Below are 22,263 nucleotides of genomic sequence, written 5' to 3' on the forward strand. Positions count from 1 at the left end.
ATACACATTCACATACCAAAAGAAAATATTGTATCTTTCAAATCAAGATAATTCTTCAATGTATGGAACTTCATAAACATTTTATGTTCACAAGATAAGAAATCAACCTTTTACTCTACAAATACCATGGCGTAAATATGGTGATTATTTCTACAGCCCAATTCAAAATAATTCGTATAAAATAAGCATATATAATATCTCCACTCAAACATAGATTATATAAAAGTAATACTTAACCTATTAGATATACTATCTCAACTCATAAAAGAGCGGTTGAGCGCTAAGTAAGCTCAAAACTAATATAATAGTTAATCTATTACAAGTACTATCTCAACTCATGTAAGAGAGGCTGAGCTCTCACTAAGCTCAACACTTATTTAAGAGTTCCTACATGTTTCTCCGTGTTTTTCATTTTAGGCAGAAGCCAACGTAGGCACGGTAATACCAGGGGATGGCATCATTATTACATCAGGTTTAATGATTGAGCTATAGTTGGTTTTCTCGTCCCAGTACTTGGTCCACAGCATCACTCCTCCATATTTTGAGGAGTCTTGGATGTGAGGAAGCACATCGGAGACGAGCACATCCGGCTCAATATATCCCCCGCTATAGACAAAGTCGGGTGAAGCGGGAAGGCCGAGGTAGAAGCCCCGTGTCTGAACAGTTTCTACAGAACTCTCGATCCACTTGTTCCATGTATTCACCAGACTGGAAGCGTCACCATTAACATACTCACAGGTAGGGTTGTTGAAGAACTGAATCCACACGTAGTCGAACAACCCTGTCTGCAGTGCATCATCAAGATAGGCGTCGCGATAGGGGCATTGCGGGGCAGCGCTGAGATAGACCTTGTTGGAGGAGGTGCTCAGATTGGCCAATGTCTTTACCAGATCGTCCCAGTGTTCAGTCGAGGCCTCGTAGATGCCAAAGTCAATGCCGTCAAAAACGGCGTCTCCAAGAGGCCTTGACTCCGACTCTCCTCCAAGAAAGTTCTCCCACAGATAGCTAGAGAGGAACTGTGCATGGGCCTCGTTTGCAACGGCTCCATCGAGGGACAGAAACACCTTCACGCCGCCGGCCTGGCACGATTTGATATCGTCATTCAGCGAGTTCGTCGGATGGCCTGCAACGTTCAGCTCTGGCGTCTCCCCATTGCCACTGCTCCCATTGATCATCAGGTACGAAACTATCACCAGTTCGAAGTTTCCGCTTGCGCAGGTTACGGCAAGAGAAGCTTCGTCGGTGCTCTGACCCCAATATACGCCTATGCTTCCAGCAGATGCATCGTCGCTTACGTTCACGTACGGTTTGATGATGGAGCTGTAATTGGTCTGCTCGTCCCAATACTTGGTCCACAGCGCCACCCCTCCGTAATTTGCAGAGGCCTTGATCTCAGGCAGCACCTCGGCGATCAGATTTTCGGGCTCGATATACCCACCACTGTAGACGAAACCGGGCGCAGCAGGAAGGCCGAGGAAAAACCCCCGCGTTTGAAGTGTAGTCACAGATGTGGTCCACGTGTTCCATGCACTCAACAGATTGGAAGCATCGCTGACGTACTCGCAGGTAGGGTTGTTGAAGAACTGGATCCACACGTAGTCGAACAGCCCCGTCTGCAATGCGTCGTCGAGATAAGCATCGCGATAGGGACACTGCGGAGCAGCGCTGAGATAGACCTTGTTGGTGGAAGTGCTCAGATTGGCCAATGTCTTCACCAGATCGTCCCAGTGCTGCGTGCTGGCCTCGTAGATGCCGAAATCAATGCCGTCCACAACCGCATCTCCGAGAGGCCTGGACCCGGACTCGGGCTCCCCTCCGAGGAAGTTATCCCACAGATAACTAGACAGAAACTCCGCATGGGCTTCATTTGCGATGGCCCCGTCGAGGGACAGAAACACCTTCACGCCGCTGGACTGGCAAGATTTTATGTCGTCGTTCAGCGAGTTCGTCGGGTGGCCTGCCACGTTCAGCTCCGGCGTGTCCCCGTTGCCACCGCTGCCGTTGATCATCAGATACGAGATCATCACCATCTCAAAGTTTCCACTCGCGCAGGTTTCTGCAAGAGAAGCCTCTTCGGTGCTCTGACCCCAATATATGTTTATTCCCCCCACAGATGCAGAGGCAGATGTAGATGCCCCACTGCAGAGCAGAGAGATCACCAGAGCAAGTGCGGCCCCTCTCATTCTAATTCTACTACTCTCCATGCTTATGCAAAGACTGAAATGCTTCAATGCTTGATTGTTTGCTCTATCTCGCTGGGATTGAGCTCCTTATATAGATCCTCATTCTGCTCCACTATGGGTTGCGTGATTTCACACGCGGGCTAACTCAGCAATCAATCACATGGCTTGCCCACGTTCATTATCTCGGTTTGTGCTTTTTAAAAACGCAACACGCCAATATTCTCCTTTAGATGCTCGTCCTCTCCGTTTGTCGTCTCCATTATTAATGCATTAACTTCAGTTGATGAAAACAGTCTCACGTTCATCGATCTTGCCGCAGGCATAGTTTTACGATCGCTTCCATCGATCGATGCTGCCTGCAAAGTTAATAGCTTAAAATAAACAAGCGTGCTTATCATAATAAGTAAGCAAAACATGTGAACCTACACGTTTTTAAAGACAATTTTGTTTTATCTTTATCACACTATACTAAAAAATAATTTTTTATCTTTACCACACCCGGGGTTGCTCCTCACCAATGATCACGTCGCAACGAGGGACAGCATAATTCTCCCGCATATTCCGTTAACATTATTTTAAAATTCGATATGATAGAGTCTATCTTTATCTAAAGTATAAAAACATGCTGATTTAACCATTTAAACACAGAGCTCATCAATTAAAAAATGGTATAGATTATATCTATTCCAGTTATACATATGGGAATAGTTTAAAATCTATTTGAACATAAGATAAATGTTGCTTTAATTTTTAATTTCAAAGATGTTTTCTAGGCATTGTATTTTTTTTGAGAACATAAATGGTAGAAGGAATCATTCATTAGAAATGTGAATGATAGAAGTTTTTCTATTGATTATTCATGATAAATAATAGTGGTCCTCAATCTAGATAGGGACATTCATGGCTTACTACATAAATACAAAAAATAATATCAAGAAGTAAAGAGATAAGACATAGAAATAAGAAAAGTTTAAGTAAAAGAAATGATATGAAACAAACTCACCTTGTTTGAGTAATTCTAGTGTATTTTTTAGTGTCTTTCTTTGTTAGATATATTTCATGAAAAACACACTTATATGTCAGCATAAGTTGAGTAATCAATAATTATGGGATTTATTTTTCCTTGTGATTCACCACATGTGATATTCAAAATTAAATTAATGAGTCATTAATTATTGTGTTTATTTATTGTAAACTCTGTATTAAATTTCTATTTCTCTTCAAAAGTTTACTCCTTACACAAAACATAATTATTTTGACAATGACACATTTATAATTTATCCAAATTTTTAATTCTTTTATGATTAGGCAAGAACCTACAATAAAGGATAAAAATAAAACTAAGAAAAATTGAAGTAGAAAGAATAAAATCATACAATCTCAAGTTCTATTAATATTTCTTATATTTTTGTACGTATTTGTGTATCTATGCATTACATGAGAAGCATACTATGTGTGGTTAAATTTAATAATAAAAGATAATGAGATTAATTTCATTCTCTTTCTCAAATCGTCACATGTGACATTCGTACATAAATTCATGAACTGTTAATTTTCTCTCAACTATATAATATATGTGTATATGTGTTCAAAATTTTACTTCTTACATATAATATAATTAATAGGACAATGAAATATTCAAAAAAATGCGAAATTGTAATTCTCGATCCTTTTATCTAATTCCAAAGAGTATACTCATTACCCCTCTTGAAGTGTTGATAATCATAAAACTTAGATTTCATTGATTTGTTATTGTTTTTCATGAAATCTATATCTTTTAAAAATTAATGAAACCCAAAAGTTTATTTTATTATGATATTTATGGAAGAAATAGATTTACAATAATTCTAGACATGTACATCTTTCTTTACAAAAATTAGTTTTTACATAAATTATTCGCATTTAAATTATATGTGTTCCATGATTGAAGGAATGATATATCCATATCGTAATACAAGGTTTGATAATTTGATTATGAGAACTTAATTTTTTCTAATTACATATTTGAATAGCCTTCTAGCTAGGTAGGATATTACTTCTTTTAATCTTATGAAACCATGACTGTTACTTGACCTATTACTTTGTCAAATTTTTGAGGAAGTCACACTTATATTAATGACTATTTCTATAGCCATTAAATATTGGTTTAACTATAAACGATAATTCTAAGTGAAGCTTATCTTTCTTATCATTCACCTTGGGCTCGCTTTCTCTCCTCTCCCCAGTTGAATGCATAAACTTTTAGTCCACCTGAGGTGGAGAGGGAATTGTTGTTGGTTAACCATTTTATCATTCATAGTGTTAACACTATTTCTATAGCCATTAAATATTGGTTTAACTATAAATGATAATTCTATTTAGGTCTTGATTGGCTGTAGTATTCAAATATGGGTAGTTATTTAAGAAGATAGTGATAATTTACTGATTATTACACAAGTACACTACTATTTTTAGTAAAACTATTAACTTGAACTAGGATATGGAAGATGTTACTAAAGAGTCATTGTAATTGAATTGTAGGAAGAATGATACACCAGTAATATAAGGATGTCTAACTTATTTCCTAAGGCATTTATTATTTATGTACAGTCATTATGTCATTAAATAATAATAATAATAAGAGATATTTTCATACATCTTATTTAGGAGATTATATAAATTGTGACTACATCTATGTATAAATCTACCTATCTATGCATGTATCCATCCAAATATGTATATGTATATTTATATGTGCATGTATCGGTCTATCTATGTTTGTCTATATGTATTTGAATATGTATATATATATATATATATATATATATATATATATATATATATATATATATATATATATACACACACATAAACATGTAAATGTCCATATATACATATTAAATATGTACACACATATATATATGAATTTGAATATGAATAAGTTTGGACATAACAAATACACATTTTAAAATTTTATATTAAATTACTTTTTATTTAATTGATATAAGTTCAAATTATATATACAAAACTGCTATTTCTTTTAGAACATCAAATTTAATTAATTTCTACTTTAATATTTATTGGTAAAAATTAATTAAAATTTTATAAAATGCTTCAATTAATGCAAATGAAGACCTCTTATATGTAACCCACAAATAATGTCAAATTTATTAACATTTTCTTAATTAAATTAGGGGTAGTAAATAGAGAGGGAAGGCGATTAAGAGTAAAATATAATATTTCATTTCCACTTGTTAAAATAATTGTGATAAGAAGAGAGCATGTTTTTTATTTGTTGTCATGGAATCATTTTCAAATTATCTCATCTAGTGCAAGTTTCATGTATTCACAAATTAAATTATCATCAATGGATACAAAGAGCACACTAAGAAATGCTAGTGTTGTCCTGATATAGGTTTCCTTGCACACAATTCTAAAAAATCACATAATGAGTTTTATTAAACTACCAAAAGACAACAATCATGGAACAATATTTTGATTTAATGCATTAATTTAATGACCTATGATGTTTCTTGTAGAGAGTACTAACAATATTTTATATATTTTATGTTGGTTTCTAAGTAGAAATTGGACAACATTATTGTTTATATTCATTTTTTATTTAAATAATCCATTTCTATTAATAAATAATATACTAAGTTAAAATTCATAAAAAAGGGTTGGGGCATACAAGATCACCCTACAAAAGTTCACATGAACTCAATCCAATCAACAACTATTCATCAAAATAAAACTTATAAGAAACATCCTCAAGCTACCAAAGTAGTGCCAGTTGAGGATGGTGGTACATCTCAATCATGGAATCCCCAATCATCCCTAGGATTAGTAGGTAAGTTGGGAGAAATTCATCCATCAACAACATCATCAGGGGCCTAAGCTTCATCCTTATTATCAATCCTCATTTGTGAGATGGCTAGATCTAGGTGAATGGGTCATTTGCTAGGTACAATGTGTCAAGCACCAGTAGGGGGAGCACTAGGCCCAAAGACCACCTTGTGCTACCTTAGGGTGGAGAAACTAAGTGGCAACCCCAACCACCATCACCACCAATAGGAGAGTAGTGATGGGAAGCTACAAGCAAGGTGTGTGCGAGCGACAGCGTGAAGAGCTACACCCCTAGTGGTAGCCCCTAGTTTTATATTCATTTTAACTTTTATGTCATCCATGTTTCTTACGTTTATCTTCATGTGGGAGAGTCTAATAATTCCCACAATATATATCATGAATTTTATGGATTTAAAAATGTTGATCCTTGTCACTTAAAATTGTATTCTTTGTATATGTACACATTACAACATGTTATTTTAGATATGTGTGCACTAGTTAACACATCACAACATGTCATAATCGATATGTGTGCATATTGTGATTTGGATAAATTTAATATTATAATTATTTACATTTTGTAGAGTATTATATATTTTATAATTGTAATTGTTTTGTCAAGAATAAAAGAGTTTTGTTCAATATTAAAAATATAGTTCAAGGTCATAACAAAATATTTCCTTTTAGCACAATTGAATATATCAAGAGAAGAATAAAAATCAAAAGTTATGTATTTCTATATTCTAGATTTACTGATGTAATTTTAATAGATATATTCATTCATTATGATTTATTTAATTTTCATTAAAACTATAAAATAAATATTAATGTATTCTTTAAAAAATGCACTCTTAATATGACATGATTTTTTTCACAATGAAATATTCAAAACATAGAAAACTATCATTCTTTTATATTCTAGTTATCATATCTTAAATAAGTTGTTTTAAAGATCTCTCTCTCTCTCTCTCTCTCTCTCTCTCTCTCTCTCTCTCTCTCTCTCTATATATATATATATATATATATATATGGTGTGCCACTATTATCTTATTACTATAAAGAAAACCTACTTCAAAGCATACTTTACAAACCAAACTACCAAAGTCACCAACCAATTTGTAAAACAATAACCCCTATCCAAGAATTTTTGTATATTGATAATACTTTAGATGTTTTTGGATAGTATTTACTTTATTATTATGCTTATGGGAGGATTTTTTAAATTTAAAAAGTGGGTTTGAATAATTTAATGGTAATAAGTACCAACTAATCTTGAAACAATTATTTTTCTGTATTATTGGTCATCCCCCATTTTGGTTTCTTCTTAATTTTCAAAACATATTATTCAAACAATAAAATATTCAAACTATGTAAAATTGTGATTCTATATAAAATCTTTTTTTTTAATTTTATAATTGATAAATGATTATTTTATTTTATTACAAATAGCATACTTGTTGCCCCTCTAATTGTATTGATTTATTATTGTTTGTCATGAAATCCATATCATTTAAAAACAAATTAAATCTCAAAATTTATATGATTGTTATTTTAATGATGCCAATAGATATATAATAAATTTAAACATGTACATCATTCTATACTAAAGGTATATTTTAGATAAATTATTAACTCTCAAATTATGTATGTTCTATAGTTGAATGAGTGATATACCCATACCATAAAATAAAAAGTTTTCTAGTTTGATTATGAAAACTTCATTATACTAATTACATATTTGAATAGACTTATAGCATATGTAAGATATAAGGTAAGATGTAAGATATGTAAGATGTAAGATATGTAAGAATAGACTCTTAAATTGAATTAGGATATGTAAGATGTAGTATTGAATGTAAAAATGATTCTTCTAGAATAAGGTACTAAATAATCATTGCGATTGAATTATAGGAAAAATGATACACTAGCAATATAATTGAGTCTAACTTATTTGTGAAGGCGTCAATTGAATTTCTCTGACCAATGCTTCATTATATAATTATAATAAGTATACAATTACAATAGATATTTTTCATTCATCTAATTTAGAAGATTATATAACTTCTAAGTGTACCTATGTATATATGTTAATGCAAATGTATATGTCTATCTATGTTTGTCTATATGTATTTAAATATGTATGTATATTTATATGTAGATACACAAATAAACATATAAATGTTCATACATACATACGAACATTCATACAGAAATAAATATATATGTATAAATTTGAATATGAATAAGATTCAACATAACACACACACATATTTATATATTTAAGAGGGGTAAATGCTTTTGACCTAGAGCTATGAATCAATGAGGCCACAAACAAGGGACCTCATCCCCATTAGATTTGAACCTTGATGGCAAGGATAACAACTCAACAACTTAACCATCACAACATGCCACTATTGACCACACATCTAAATATTAAATACAAGACATTATTTTTATTGAATTGACATGAATTAAAATTATATATAAAAATTTGCTATTTATTTTAGAACATCATATCTAATTGATTGCTACTTTAATATTTATTGATAAAAATTAATTAAATATTTTAAAAATGTTTCAAATGAATGCAAGTGAATACCTTTTATATCTTACACAAATAAGAATAAGTGACATATAATTTCAAATTTGGTGACACGTATTTACTTAAGGACACTAAATAGAGAGGGCAACAAATTAAGAACAAAACAAAATATTTCACTTCCACCAACTGAAATGATTGAGATGAGAATAGACAATATTTTCATCAGCTTTGAGGGAGTCATTTTTGAATTGTCTCATCTGGTGAAAATTTCATGTATTGGTAAAATATGAAATAAATTAATGTATACGGAAAGTGAAGTATCCTATTTCCACTATATTTACGTCGAAGGCGTACCTTTTCTCAATTATCTCCACTCATTTTTCACATCGACAGTTGCAAGTTTGTTGTTGGCATGCAAAATGTTTGTGTGATTCATATCCGTCCATTTCGGGTCATTTCTTGTCGATCCTATGTAGGCCACGGAGCTTCTCACTAGGCCACAGAATTGTTCACTGAGGTTGGTACTCGCTGAGCCACAGAGTTATTTAAATATGTTTTTAATTCCCTACCGCCAGGTGAAAATGTGCCTTGCCACATAGCTGGTTGCCGTTTAATATAGGGTGTTATATATAGGTCATTGTTAGTTCTTCCTAAACATTCTTGTACCCATTATTTGATTTTGCTTCACGTGCATTTCACCTAGGCTAGACTCATAGGTATGTGCAAAATTGTTGCCCATATTTGTTTCTATCTTGTGGCATGTTTTTTGGTTTTGGATGTGCTCTTTCCAGCCTCAGTTAAAATCAGGTCCTTAGATCTCACCATTTCCGCATGATGCATTTTTCACGATCAGTTAACCTTCATTGTATGATTACCAGTTTGAGCAATTTAGGACATAGATTTCCTGGGCTTGACAATGCACTACCTTGGCCTTTGAAAAATCCATTTTCTTCCCTGTTATTCTACTGCCTATTGCGTTCATTACCCTTTGCGAACTTGCGATTTAAATTGTTCTTTTTCTTGTTTAGACTCTGCTACTTTCTGATTTCGACCATTATCCATTGCAAATTTGCAGTTCACTTTTTTTTTGTTGTTTAGACTGTGCCACTTTTTGATTTTCACCATTTTCCTCTGCATTAGAGAAATTTTTTGAGTGGTTTTCATTGGAACTTTTAGCTGGTTTTGAAGATTTAATTGGTCTAGTTTACCTGAAATTGACATCGTTGAAATTGGAATCTGCCAGCACCATGTAGTGTTTAGTTTAGAAATTATAGATTTTTTGGTTGTAGATACATTCATGTCCAATAATTGATACAGGTAGATATCATTTACATTGAAATGCTTCTCACTCTAATTATTGGTATGAGTACCTCTATTAAAATAATGGCTATCTTTTAAGAATAAAGTATTTCTACTTTTATCAGGTTTGAATGCTGCTGCTCTGCTCGTTGAAGGTTGAGATATTTGATTTTAGCCAATGGATAGTGAGCCTTCCGTTCCTCCTTGATAAGTTTTTTTTTTTTAATAACAAAACTCAAATTAACTTTAAGCCCTATATTGCTCTGAACTGGGTTTCTTTACTTTGCCTAGATATACACACCACTGTAATATGCTAATTAGTAACAAGAATTGAGGGGATTCTATAGATTTTTCCTTATAATGATCTTCCATATTTAGAATGGCCATAAATATGGAAAGAAGCCTATTGAGGGTTGTTGTGTTCTGAATAGCTCATAAGTCACAACGTTCTGAAAAGACCTTCATTTTTGAATTATTATGTCCTATGACTAAGAGCTTTTTCCTGCATATCAGGCCTCTTTGAATATTCATAGTGTCTCCTTTATAGAGCCATGATATTTCATTTGAAATGTGTTCAAACTCTTAGCTCTTTAATATGTGCTTGTTATATTTCTGAATTAGAAATTCTTTTCTGTATCTATTCTTAAATATCCATAGCATCCTTGGTATTGATTTTGGTACTATATGCAATCACATACATGTTTTGTTTTGATGTTCTTGGTCATTGACTGTAATTTCAGTTGAGCTTGTCTTGGCATAAATTATAATAGTATAACTATGTTATTATTGTATTATAGAACAACCCAAGAGGTCTAGAGAGAACTAAAAACCTATCTCTTCTATATCTCTTGATCTATCTCTTATGCATCTCTAGATTCACCAAGATTTCTACACTTTATACTTCATTCATTCTAGATATTTTACAGCCCCTCTAATATGAGTACATAGATAAAAATGTGCCTATGTTACACTATTTATGGTGACTATGTGCCATATTGTGTGGTGTAGAGATTTGCTACAAATTTAATAGCACAAAGGATTTCCTCTACCGACATCAACAACACATAGGACATCATTGGACTAGAATCTAATTTCTATTTACCAAAAGGTACATAGGCTTTATATCTACTTGTACTTTGCATAATAATTAAACTACAATTATCTCAAGGATTATATATACACGTGATATGCAATAATTAGAGCACAATTGTCTCTTGGTTTATAGGGAAGCTTACATTGTTATTCTAAAATCATTATTACTACAATTATCTCATGGGTTATTTAGACTACAATTCTCTCTTGGTTTATAGGCAACATTACTTTTTTATTCTAAAATATCTAGTTGACAAAAAAAGTTTGTAGAATATTGATTGCCCCCCCTCTCCCCCCCCTCCGCCCTGCCCCGCCCCGCCCCGCCCCCTCAATATCATCAAGTTGACAACAAAAGTAATTAATAATATCCAATTGACAAAAGAAGTTTGTAGAATATTGATTCACCCCCCCCTTCCCCCCCATTGATAGAAAAGTAATTAATAATATTTAGTTGACAACAAAAGTTTATAGAATATTAGTATCATCCCCACTGGGTTATCCCTTGGCTAGGGTTCCCCTAGTTAACAAAATATGGTGTTATGATTTCTCTTTATGCATGGTTATTATTTCTATTCAGCATTATTATTTTTATTCAACATTACTTATTTAATTTCTTATACATGGTATAAAGTAATCAATAATATCTATTTGGCAACAAAATTTTGTAGAATAATGATTCATCTCCCCTCTTAGTATTTCCTATTACTAACAATTGGTATCAGAGCCTAGTTACTTAGAAGAGGCTTAACAAATTAAGTAAGATCCCTATGGATATGGAATAGTTGATGAAGAACCTTGAAGAGGCATTTGAACAAATTGATCTCCTTACTAAAGAAAGAGATAACTTGACAGATAGATATGAAGACTCCAAAGTATACATCAGACAACTAAAGGATAAGATTGAACATCTCAAATCTAAGCCAGAATCTACTAGATTTGAAACTAGTGATGATGATTATTCAAAGCTGAATAGCATGAACTAAAGATTATCAATCTAAAGTTGAGCTTGAAGAGTGATCCTAGAAAAGTTGAATCTGATTTGAAGATTGAAAATTCAGATCTTAGAGTCAATCTAGAAAATGTGACAACTGAGCTTCAAGCATTAAAAATAGATAATGAAGAACTTCAAAAGTACAACACTATTGTGAAAGGTGAATTGAATTAAAGTATGGTACAACTTAAAAAGCTTTATTATAGTAGAGAAAAGCTTGATGATTCAATGTCAATAGAGATACCTACCTATGATAAGACTAGACGTGGTTATCTCTTTGACATGTTTACAGAGAAACCTAAAAATATATTAGATCTGAAAGGAAAAGATAAATCTAATGATAAGATTGAATCTAATTAGTCTTATGATAAATTGAAAAAAATTGGACAAGAGAAGGAAATTGTGATATTAGATGAATGAAAGCAAGTTGAATCTCCTAAGGAAACTAGGTATGAATATAGAGGTAAATGTTTTTCATGTAATGAAATAGGTTATATGAAAAGAGATTGTATAAATAAGTTATTTAATCATGTTACAGATTTAAATATTGTCATGATTGTCATGGTATGGGTCATAAATAAATTAATTGTAGGAAACTTCAATATGATAATGATAGAAAGAATAGTAAAATCTCTAGCAATATTGATCCTACAAATAAAATAAGATCTAATAAGAGGACATTGAGGTAAGGAAGACCTTATGAAGAGAGAAGGTAGATCATGTGTTATAAGTGTAACAACTTTGGACACATCACTCAAAATTGTCATGCACCTATTGATCAACAAAAATCCTAGAAGTAGAACTCTAGTATGTTAGTTATGTAACAACTTTGGATATACAACAAAGTTCTATAGAATGGATAGAAACTTTAGAGATAGAAGGAACAATGGAAGAAACTTTGGAAATATAAGGAATGATGTAAGAATTGTTGGAAATGATAGAAGGAACCATGGAAGGAACTCATGAACTATCAAAGATAATGAAGATCAAGGAAATATATTCAGTGAACTTTGAGAAGAACTTAATGAGGCATTTGTGAAAGGATTGAATATTTCTAAAAAAAAGTTAGATGATGCAGAGAAAGGAAAATTGAAGTCAATAATTGAGTTTGATTCAACTAAGTTGAATTAATCCCAACCACCACACTAGAATTTGAAACTTCATTTAGAGATCGAACTATAGGTAGCGAAGTTTGGAAAAGGTGTATCAAGATAAGTTTAGATTGCAACTAAACTCTCTTACAATTTGGAGCTTATCAAAATGTGTTACAAAGGAATTAAGAGTTACTATTATAACAAAGAAAGTTAATTCTATAGCAGAAGATGAAAACTATGTTTTTATAGCAAATTTCATGGAGTAAAGTTCATTGGAGCACTCTCGTGATGCAAGGAAGCTATGGTAAACCTTAGGTAGTATTTGAGGATTGAACAAAGATTTCAAGAAGATATCTAATTTCATAATGTAATTGACAACTTTTTTGTATTTGCAAAGTATAAAGTTAATGAAAATTCAAATTAAGTGAATAAAATGGAGTATAGAATTAATTACCACTTCATTGCAATCACATCAGAAGCATAGTGCACTCAGAAGTGACTTGACAAGGAAATTTAAAACTAAACCCTATTTTAGAAAGAGATATTTTGTCTTTTCTCCATAGAATTTCTTTGATAAATTTTATATTTGATAAAATCATGGATATGTCAGTAGTTCATAGTGTTAAATTGAGGAGCAATTGAAATTGAAGGTTGTTTTTGTGAAACCCCTTGAAGAAAACCCTAATTCAATATTATCTATTACTCTAAACAATGTAGTGTATTTGGAAGATGTAGGAAGTTATCTTAATAGAAAGTTTGAAACTATTGGGAGCAAGTATATGAACAAAGATATGGAAATTTTCTTTAATCATGATATGTGAGTAAAGTTTAGATTTGAACATTTGAAAGAACTAGACCTATTCAAATATCACTTCTAGTGAGAATTGAACAATCAAGAATGGACTCAGATCATGCTAAGTAGAATTCATGATGGTTCAAATTATGGATAGAAGACAATATAGTTAACATTTTAGTCAACCTTATTCATAAGTGAATTGGTCTTAGAAAACAAGGTAGTGTACCTATAGGTGAGAAACTAGTTAAGAAGAAGGTTGAGAGATACACTAAGTCAATTTATAATGGGAAGTCCATAGTGATTAGCATCATTAAACAAGATGATGTAAGATTCCTAGCAGAATCTTGCCTATTCTATTTGTGCAAGTTCTAATATTGATGAATTATTAGTAGGATTCATCTATGCAACTTATAATATTTATGTTGAAAAAGAACAAATTAACTTATGTGAAATTCTGAGAGTGAAACTCCTTGAAAACTTAGAGAAAATCAAGAGGACCAAGAATGGTGTATTAATATTCTAGTCATTGATCAATCATATATTCTTTCATGTACTTAAGAGATTTTTATACTTATCAGTTATAGAGATTATGAGTCATGAGAGATGTACCATGGAAAATATTATAGATGTATATAGAAGACATCCAAAAGACAAAATCTTGGACATTAGAAATTTGATCATGAAAACATTTCAGAATGGGATGAAACAAAGATTTAGAATTGCACCTGCAATTGTAGAAAGATTCAAAAATGATATATGCATTATGGTTGATGTAGATGTAATTCATATTCAAGTCATAAAACCTCAGGAAACATTCCTTGATCCCATAGGCTATGAGTTTAAGTGATGATGTATCAATTGGATATATTGATCTATTATCAAACTTCGTAAAGGACAAAATTGAGCACACATTTGGGACGTATAAAGAGATTACTCAGTCATCTTCTCAAGCATTCTTAGAGAAAGCATCTCACAAAAATATTGAGACAGTAATGTAGAAAGCTCTAACTAAGGCCAATATGCTAGAAAGTGAGTCAAAGGTAGTTAGGCAAACAATTAAACAAGAAATAATGTATATGCAACCATTATTAGCTGGGAAACCATCTGGTGTGTCAATTATAGAAATGCCTTCAGAATACAACATTCAATATGTTGCAGTATCAGTTGAACAACCATGTGAGCTGAAGAGTAAATTTGAAAGATTAGTAGAAGCTATGATTAACAAGACTAAAAGAGTCAGGCAATAGGCTACTAGACTAGGAAAGAGGCAAAAGTCATTGTTGATAATTGTGGAATCCAATAGAGAAGAAGAAGATGAAGAAGAAGAAGAAGAAGAGGAATTAAAATAGAAAGAATTTAAGTTACTATTTCTAAATAGACAATAGGAAAATCAAGGCAACATTGGAAGCTGAATATTGAGAAGATCAACTCAACCATTGCAAATGAAGGGAACTTTGTTATGATGAAAAATTCTATGATTTATATAATGATATTGAGAAAGATTAGATTGGTATCTCTACTATGAGATATATGATTGCTAACAATTTGAAACTTGAGCATATTGAAGGTATAGTAAATCAAAAAGTCTATGATAGACTTATAGAGAAGAAAGCACCAGCTCAAGAAGAGGACATGGAACCTTAGATGTATATGTTATGGACTATATGTAAAAAAGATTACGAGGAAGAAGTCAAGAAATTTTTGAACAAGATGGCATGCTATATGAGGAATAAGATGAGACCATTTTTATTTATGGCGGGTAAGAAGAATACAATAAAGAGTGAAATAGCTATAGCTACTAGTCAAATGATGACAGAGTCAAAGGTATCACCTACGCCAGCATCTAAAACTTTAGAAATGTTAATAAGCAGTAGCACTTTGCAGATTGACCAAACCAATGTTACTATCAACATTGATGACACTAATCCTTTTAAAAGTGTCAATCAGTTTAAATCTCAAGCTGAGGTCAGCCAGGATCATTTGAAACAAATTGAAGGAAAAAATAGGCAATTAGAGGTAGAAAAGAGAAAGATCAAAGAGGCCAAGCAAAAATTTCTTGAAGAAGAAATGAAAAGGAGAGCAGAGGAAGAAAAGAACAAAAGAGTGGAGGAGGAAGGAAACAAAGAGAAGGAAAGGAAAGAGAAGGAAGAGAAAGAAGTGAAAAGAGAAGGAAGAGAAAGAGAAAAGAACTAAGGAGGTAGCAAAGAATAAGCAAAAGAAAAATGAAACTAAACCATCTAGTTCATCTACTACACTTTCACTTGCTAGCCTAACAAGTGATGATGGTGATCAAACTAACTTGATCTCATCTCTGACAAAATTGATTAAGAAGCAAAAAAAAATGTAAAGAGCTTACAAAGAACCTCAATGGAGGTAAATCATAGATTACACTGTACTATAGTTGTCAAGCATAAATGGGTAGATACCAAATAGAGGGCACAAGTAGTGTTAAAGTCTTTTGATGAGGAATTTACAAATTTATTGAATGTTGCAAAGTCCAAGGCTCGGATTTCTCATGATATTAATCTATTTATTACCATTTGTTAGAATATAAATGATAATTTGCTAAGTCTTGATACTTGTATCAAGAAACATCAAAAATTTCAATAAGATTGAAAGGTATTGTACATTAAGTGTACTTTATCTCATAAGTTGACCAAGGATTTTGATAGAAATATTGAAGAAAAGCTATGTGAGCTAGAAGCACTAACAAGCTACATACAACAACCTTTCCCAAAAAGTTGATAATTTTGACTGAAAAGTGGTCATTGTTCACAATGATATCAGGAAACTAGAACTTGAGAAAGAACAAATTTTGAAGAAATTATCAAAATTCAAAGAGTCTATTACTCTAATGATGTCAACTATTGAGAGACAATTGGAGGAATGTGTCAAAACCAAGGGCACATATTCAAGTTTCTTATACTCTGATCTCAATGTAGTTGAGATTGCATCATATGCCCTATGTGCAATTCTGACTTCTACTTAAAAAACCAAGGACACATGGGTAAAAGGTTTGAATAGTCTTAAGGAAAGTTTTGATGATTGTATGAAGATGTTATGATCTTAAAGGAGATGAATAGAGTTTTTGAGAGGAGATGAACAATTCTAACAGTTTTTTAACATTCTAGCCTTTATCATTGATGTCAAAGGGGGAGACGATGCATAAGAAGATTGTAAGTAAGGTAAGATATAAAATCATATCGAAAGAGGGAACATGTGTAAGATATATCAGTTGTAAAATATGATTAATGTATTGATACTGTAATGTTTTGGACAAGTTTTTGATACTTAGCCAATTTTCCTTATTTTGTTGCCATCAGTGCCAAAGGGGAGATTATTGACAATCGACTAATGAAGATATGTATTTATTGTCATTTATGATGAAACATGATGGACATGCTTGTTAAAAACCTTGGAAATAAATATTCTTAGCTTTTGGTACCTAGAAAATTATCTAGGTTCTAAATTGGTTTAAACTAGTGTATTGTTTTATATGTAAAATGTTTCTAATGTCCTACTATGACTAGCGAAGTTAGATGGTGGTAGTATAAACATTGATCATGTTGTGTATATTGTTAGATACAATTGTCTAATTGTGTGTTGTCTTTGATGTTACACAAATGTCATATTAGTTGGCAATCAGTATCTATCATGTCGAGCATTCTTGAAAATTACTCTATGTAGACAATATCTACTAAGCTCACTTGGGCATCAAAGGAAATTGTGGGAAAAATTAGTGTTAACCAAGCTCTCATGGTTAACAAAGGAAAGTTAGTGTTTACTAAGTTCATTCGGTTGCTAAAGGATTTTTTTAGGTTCGCAGTGTTAACCAAGCTTCTATTTGTTAACAAAGGAAATCTTTTTAGGATAAGTGTTTATCAAGTAGGGTCAGCCAATGAAGGATTTTGTTAATTTGAGAAATGAAGTTTAATTGTTTCAAGTATTGATTATAGCTAACTAAGGTAATAATTATTGATAATTGTAAGTTGTAATTGGGCCAACTTAACAATTTGTAAGGTATAAATGAAAAGTCAAGTTGAGATTCCAAAGTGAATGAGCGAACATGCAAGTGTATTGATTGTTTGAAGAGGAAAGTGTTATTAAATTTGAACTATGGTTAGATATCCTTGAGAAGCAGCAAAGTTATATTCAATCAGGAAGGATCTACTATGAGGGAGAATAGAGATCTATAATCAGCAATTCAATTGCATCTCATTCAGGTCATTTCATTATTACTTTCTTACTATTGTAGTAGTCATTCCAAAATTTCTTAACAGAGTTGGTTTAATAGTCATTTGCAAATCCTCTAACAAATTGACAGTTCTATTGAATTTTTCCATAGACCTTTTGCAAGGTCGCTCCTAATAGGGTGATTAAATTTTCTAACAAGGTCACACCTAACAATGTGTTTTGTAACCTTTAACTAGGTTGGTTCCTAATAGGGCTCACTTTAGAAGAGTGAAAATTAGTAGCTATTTACTTGGTGGTTTTTCCTATATTGGGTTTCCATGTTAAATCTAGTGTCTCTTATGTTCATTTTATTTCTTTTATGGTTGCATGTTAATCACTATGAATGTTTAAGATTTGTTAAAAATAACATACACTGCATTTACCGAGTTACAACATTTTTAGCATTTTTACCGAGTGACAATAGCAAATAGTTTTATTAGACATCTAAGTGATCTATGGATTTTTTTTTGTGGTAACCGATTGACACCCCCCCCCGCCACCCCCTCTCTCTCAGTTACTCCATCTATATTTCCAACAATTGGTATCAGAGCTTTTGGTGCTTATAGGAAATGTGTCAAGGACCTAAGCTAAAGATCAGAATGTCTAACAAGAGAGAAATTCCAAGGCTTAACAGAGACAACTTTTTAGCACGAGAGGATCTCATGAGGCTTCATCTGGATTCCATTGGTGATACAGGATTGAAATACCTTGATGAAGAATATACAACTCCTTCTAGTAAATTATCTGTTAATGACATTGCTGAGAAGAAGACTCATAGCACTATGATGATAGACATTGCATCTGCTCTAATCTATGAAGAATTTGATGACATCAAGGACTACAAAACTGCCTTTGCTATGTGGAACAAGATTAAGGATATCTAGGGTGGTGATAACAATGTGAGGAGAGCCAAAGTAGAAAGCCTAAGAGGACAATTTGATCAAATGAAAATGAGAGAGGATAAAACATTGCCAAATATGTTGAGAGGATCAAAGCAAGTGTCTCTGCGATCAAAGCTTCTAGAGGAGAGATCAAGAGGAAATGGTTGTTAGTAAAGTTCTTAGAGCATTGCTTCCCATTAATGCAATTAGAGTATCTACAATTCAAGAAAGAAGATGTGACAAAAATCATAAGATAACTTTGGATACCCTAGTAGGAAGATTGATAGCCTTTGAACTAGATAACTATGACAATTATGTTCCAGCTTCCAAGAATATTGAATCTGCATTTGAAGCCAAGCTCTCACTTAAGGAAAAATACAAGAAAATAAAGGAATCTCAGTCAAAAAGTGAAGAAGAATCAGAGGAAAGTTTTGATAGTGATCTTGGAGTTGTTGAAGCTTTACTTGCAAGGAAATATTCTAGAAGAAGAGGAAAATACAAAGGTAAAGTTCCCCTAATCTATTTTTCACATGAAGAAATTGGTCATATTGCAGCTAGGTGATCAAACAAAGCTAGCAAGGATGAGAAGAAAGGTCACAAGTGCAATGGCAAGAAAGATTTCAAGTCATTCAAGGAAAAAGGTAAGAAAACATGTTTTATGAATAAGGACTCTAATGATTCTGATAATAGTGAAGATAAAATTATTTACATTGTTGTCAAAGATGAATCTAATAATGATGAAGAAGATTAGATGACACTTATCTCTCATGTGAGCAAAAATGATACATAGATCATAGATAGTGGATGTTCACATCATATGACTAGTGACAAAGCAAAGTTTGAACACTTTGAAGACTATGATGGTGGTAGTGTAAGGTTTGGGAAAAATGAACCTTGTTGCATAAAGGGAAGAGGTTGAATCTCATTAACCAAAGAACTTGTATGTGATAATGCCTATTGGGTTGAAGGACTGAAACATAATCTGTTGAGTGTGGCATGGCTAATCAATATTGGATTCAAGGTGGAATTCATGCTTGGCAAAGCAAGACTATTGGATGACAAAGGAAAGCTAATTGGATCAGGCAAACAAACAAAAGGTAACTTGTTTTATCTTGACCTTGGTGAGTGCTAATGTTTTATTGCTTAAGTTGAAGAAATTTGGTTATGCCATAGCAGGTTATGTCATGTAAATCTTGATAACATGCTGAAAATAAGAAAATTCAGGAAAGCAAGAGGCATTCCTAGTTTGAACAAACCTGATGTTGGTCTATGCAAGAATTATCAGATTGATAAAATGGGAAAGACTAGTTTTAAAAGTAAAAACTATCAGTCTGAAGATATTTTTGAAGTTGTGCATACTAATTTGTGTGGACCTATTGGAATTGAGAGTTACACTAGAGAAAAGTTCTTCATTCTTTTTGTTGATGACTACTCTAGAATGATGACTGTTATGTATCTAAGAGAGAAGTTAGAAGTATTTGAGAAGTTCAAATGGTATTTAGCAAGAGTAGAAAAGGAAATAGGGAAAAGACTATAATGCTTGAGATCAGATAGATGTGATGAATTCATCTCCAATAAATTCAATAACTTTTCCATTGAAAGAAGAATCAAAAGATAGGTATTAGCCCTTGGAACTCTCGAGAAAAATGGAATAGTTGAAAGGAGGAATAGATATATCATAGGTTGTGCAAGGACTCTAATGATTGAGAAGAACATTGCTATCAAATTCTAGAAGAAAGCTATCAGCATTGCAGTGCATACCTTAAACTAAGTATAGTTGAAGAAGGACTCATTCAAAACTCCCTATGAGTTTTGGTATGGCTATAAACCCAATGTAAGTTACGTGAAAGTATTTGGAAGTAAATGTTATATCTTGAAAGAATCTAGAAAAGGTAAATTTGATGTAAAAGGTGATGAAGTTATATTTTCGGGATATTTTTGCAAGAGTAAGGCATATAGATGTTTGAATTTGTCTATTCACAAAATCATAGAAAATGCACATGTGAAAGTTGATGAGTTTGCAAAAAGGATTGAAGAAGAAAGTAGAAAGGAAGCAAAAGATTAAAAGAGATTTGTCTACATTGAACTTGATACATTGCCAGACATGTCTATTAATTAGGAGACATCTACTCCCAAGTCTTCCTCAGTTACTACACTGCAAGAAGTTCAAACTGAGTCACAAGGACTCGAGTCACATTTTGAAGCTACCAAGCCAATGCCTACCGAGTCTAAGTAGCCAGAACTTGAAGTTGAAATTAAATAGGATGACAATGTAATTCATTCAAGAGGAAAGGAACTTGTATTGGCCAAGTATGTCAAGAGACATCATGCACCATATCAGATTATTGGAGACAAATTAGAAGGTACTATTACAAGAAGTAAACTAAAAGGTACATGTTTACTTGCTGATTTTGAACCTAGAAATGTCAAAGATGCATTGGAGAATGAAAGTTGGATTGAGGGTATTAATGAAGAGATAGAGAAAATAGAGAAGAAAAAGACTTGGACTCTTGTACCTAGTCCTAAAGATAAAAATGTGATTGGAACAAAGTGGGTATTCAGGGATAAGTTGAATGAAGATGGTAAAGTATCAAGAAACAAAGCTAGATTGGTATGTAAAGGATATTCTCAAGTAGAAGGAATTGATTATGGTGAGAATTTTTCTATTGTTGCAAGATTGGAAGGTACCAAGACCTTATTTGCATATGTAGCACATAAAGGATTTAAGGTGTATCAGATGGATGTTAAATCAATACTTCTCAATGGCATTCTTGATGAAGAAGTTTGCATTGAACAACCTGATAGTTTTGTTGATCTAGACAAAAGGGACATGGTCTACAAATTACACAAAGCATTGTATGGTCTAAAACAAGGTCCTAGAGCATGGTATGAGAGATTGCATACCTACCTTATTCAGATTGGTTTCTAGAGAACTAATGATAACAATAGTTTGTATATCAAGGAAGGACTAGATAACAAGATTGTTTTGGTAGAAATATTTGTGGATGATACTTTGTTTATAGGGAATGATGATCTATGCAAAGAATTTTTAGAGAAAATGAACAAATAATTTGAAATGTCTATATTTGGTGAGATTAAGCTCTTTTTTGGTCTTTAGATTTAGTAGAGAAAGAATGACATCTACATCACTCAGTCTAAGTATATCAAGGAGATACTCAAGAAGTTAAATATGGAAGATTCAAAACTAGTTGGAACCCCCATGTGTACTAGATTAAACCTTACCAAAGATGATGACTGATAAGAGGTAGATTAGACCTTATACAGATCAATGATAGGAAAATTACAATATGTAGTTCATACAAGGCC

At 32.4% G+C, this 22,263-nt stretch overlaps 1 protein-coding gene across 1 annotated transcript; it reads right to left on the reverse strand.

Moving 5' to 3' along the window:
• Window positions 1-413: 413 nt before the first annotated feature.
• LOC149561580 (uncharacterized) lies at window positions 414-2,204 on the reverse strand. Its single transcript, XM_089827871.1, has one exon. It carries the CDS (start codon window positions 2,202-2,204, stop codon window positions 414-416), a length of 1,791 nt encoding a protein of 596 aa, XP_089683997.1.
• Between the last annotated feature and the right edge of the window lie 20,059 nt (window positions 2,205-22,263).

Source organism: Cupressus sempervirens, chromosome 4, assembly GCF_028749045.1.
Source record: "Cupressus sempervirens isolate cs-2001-9-10 chromosome 4, ASM2874904v1, whole genome shotgun sequence".
NCBI classification, from domain to species: domain Eukaryota; kingdom Viridiplantae; phylum Streptophyta; class Pinopsida; order Cupressales; family Cupressaceae; genus Cupressus; species Cupressus sempervirens.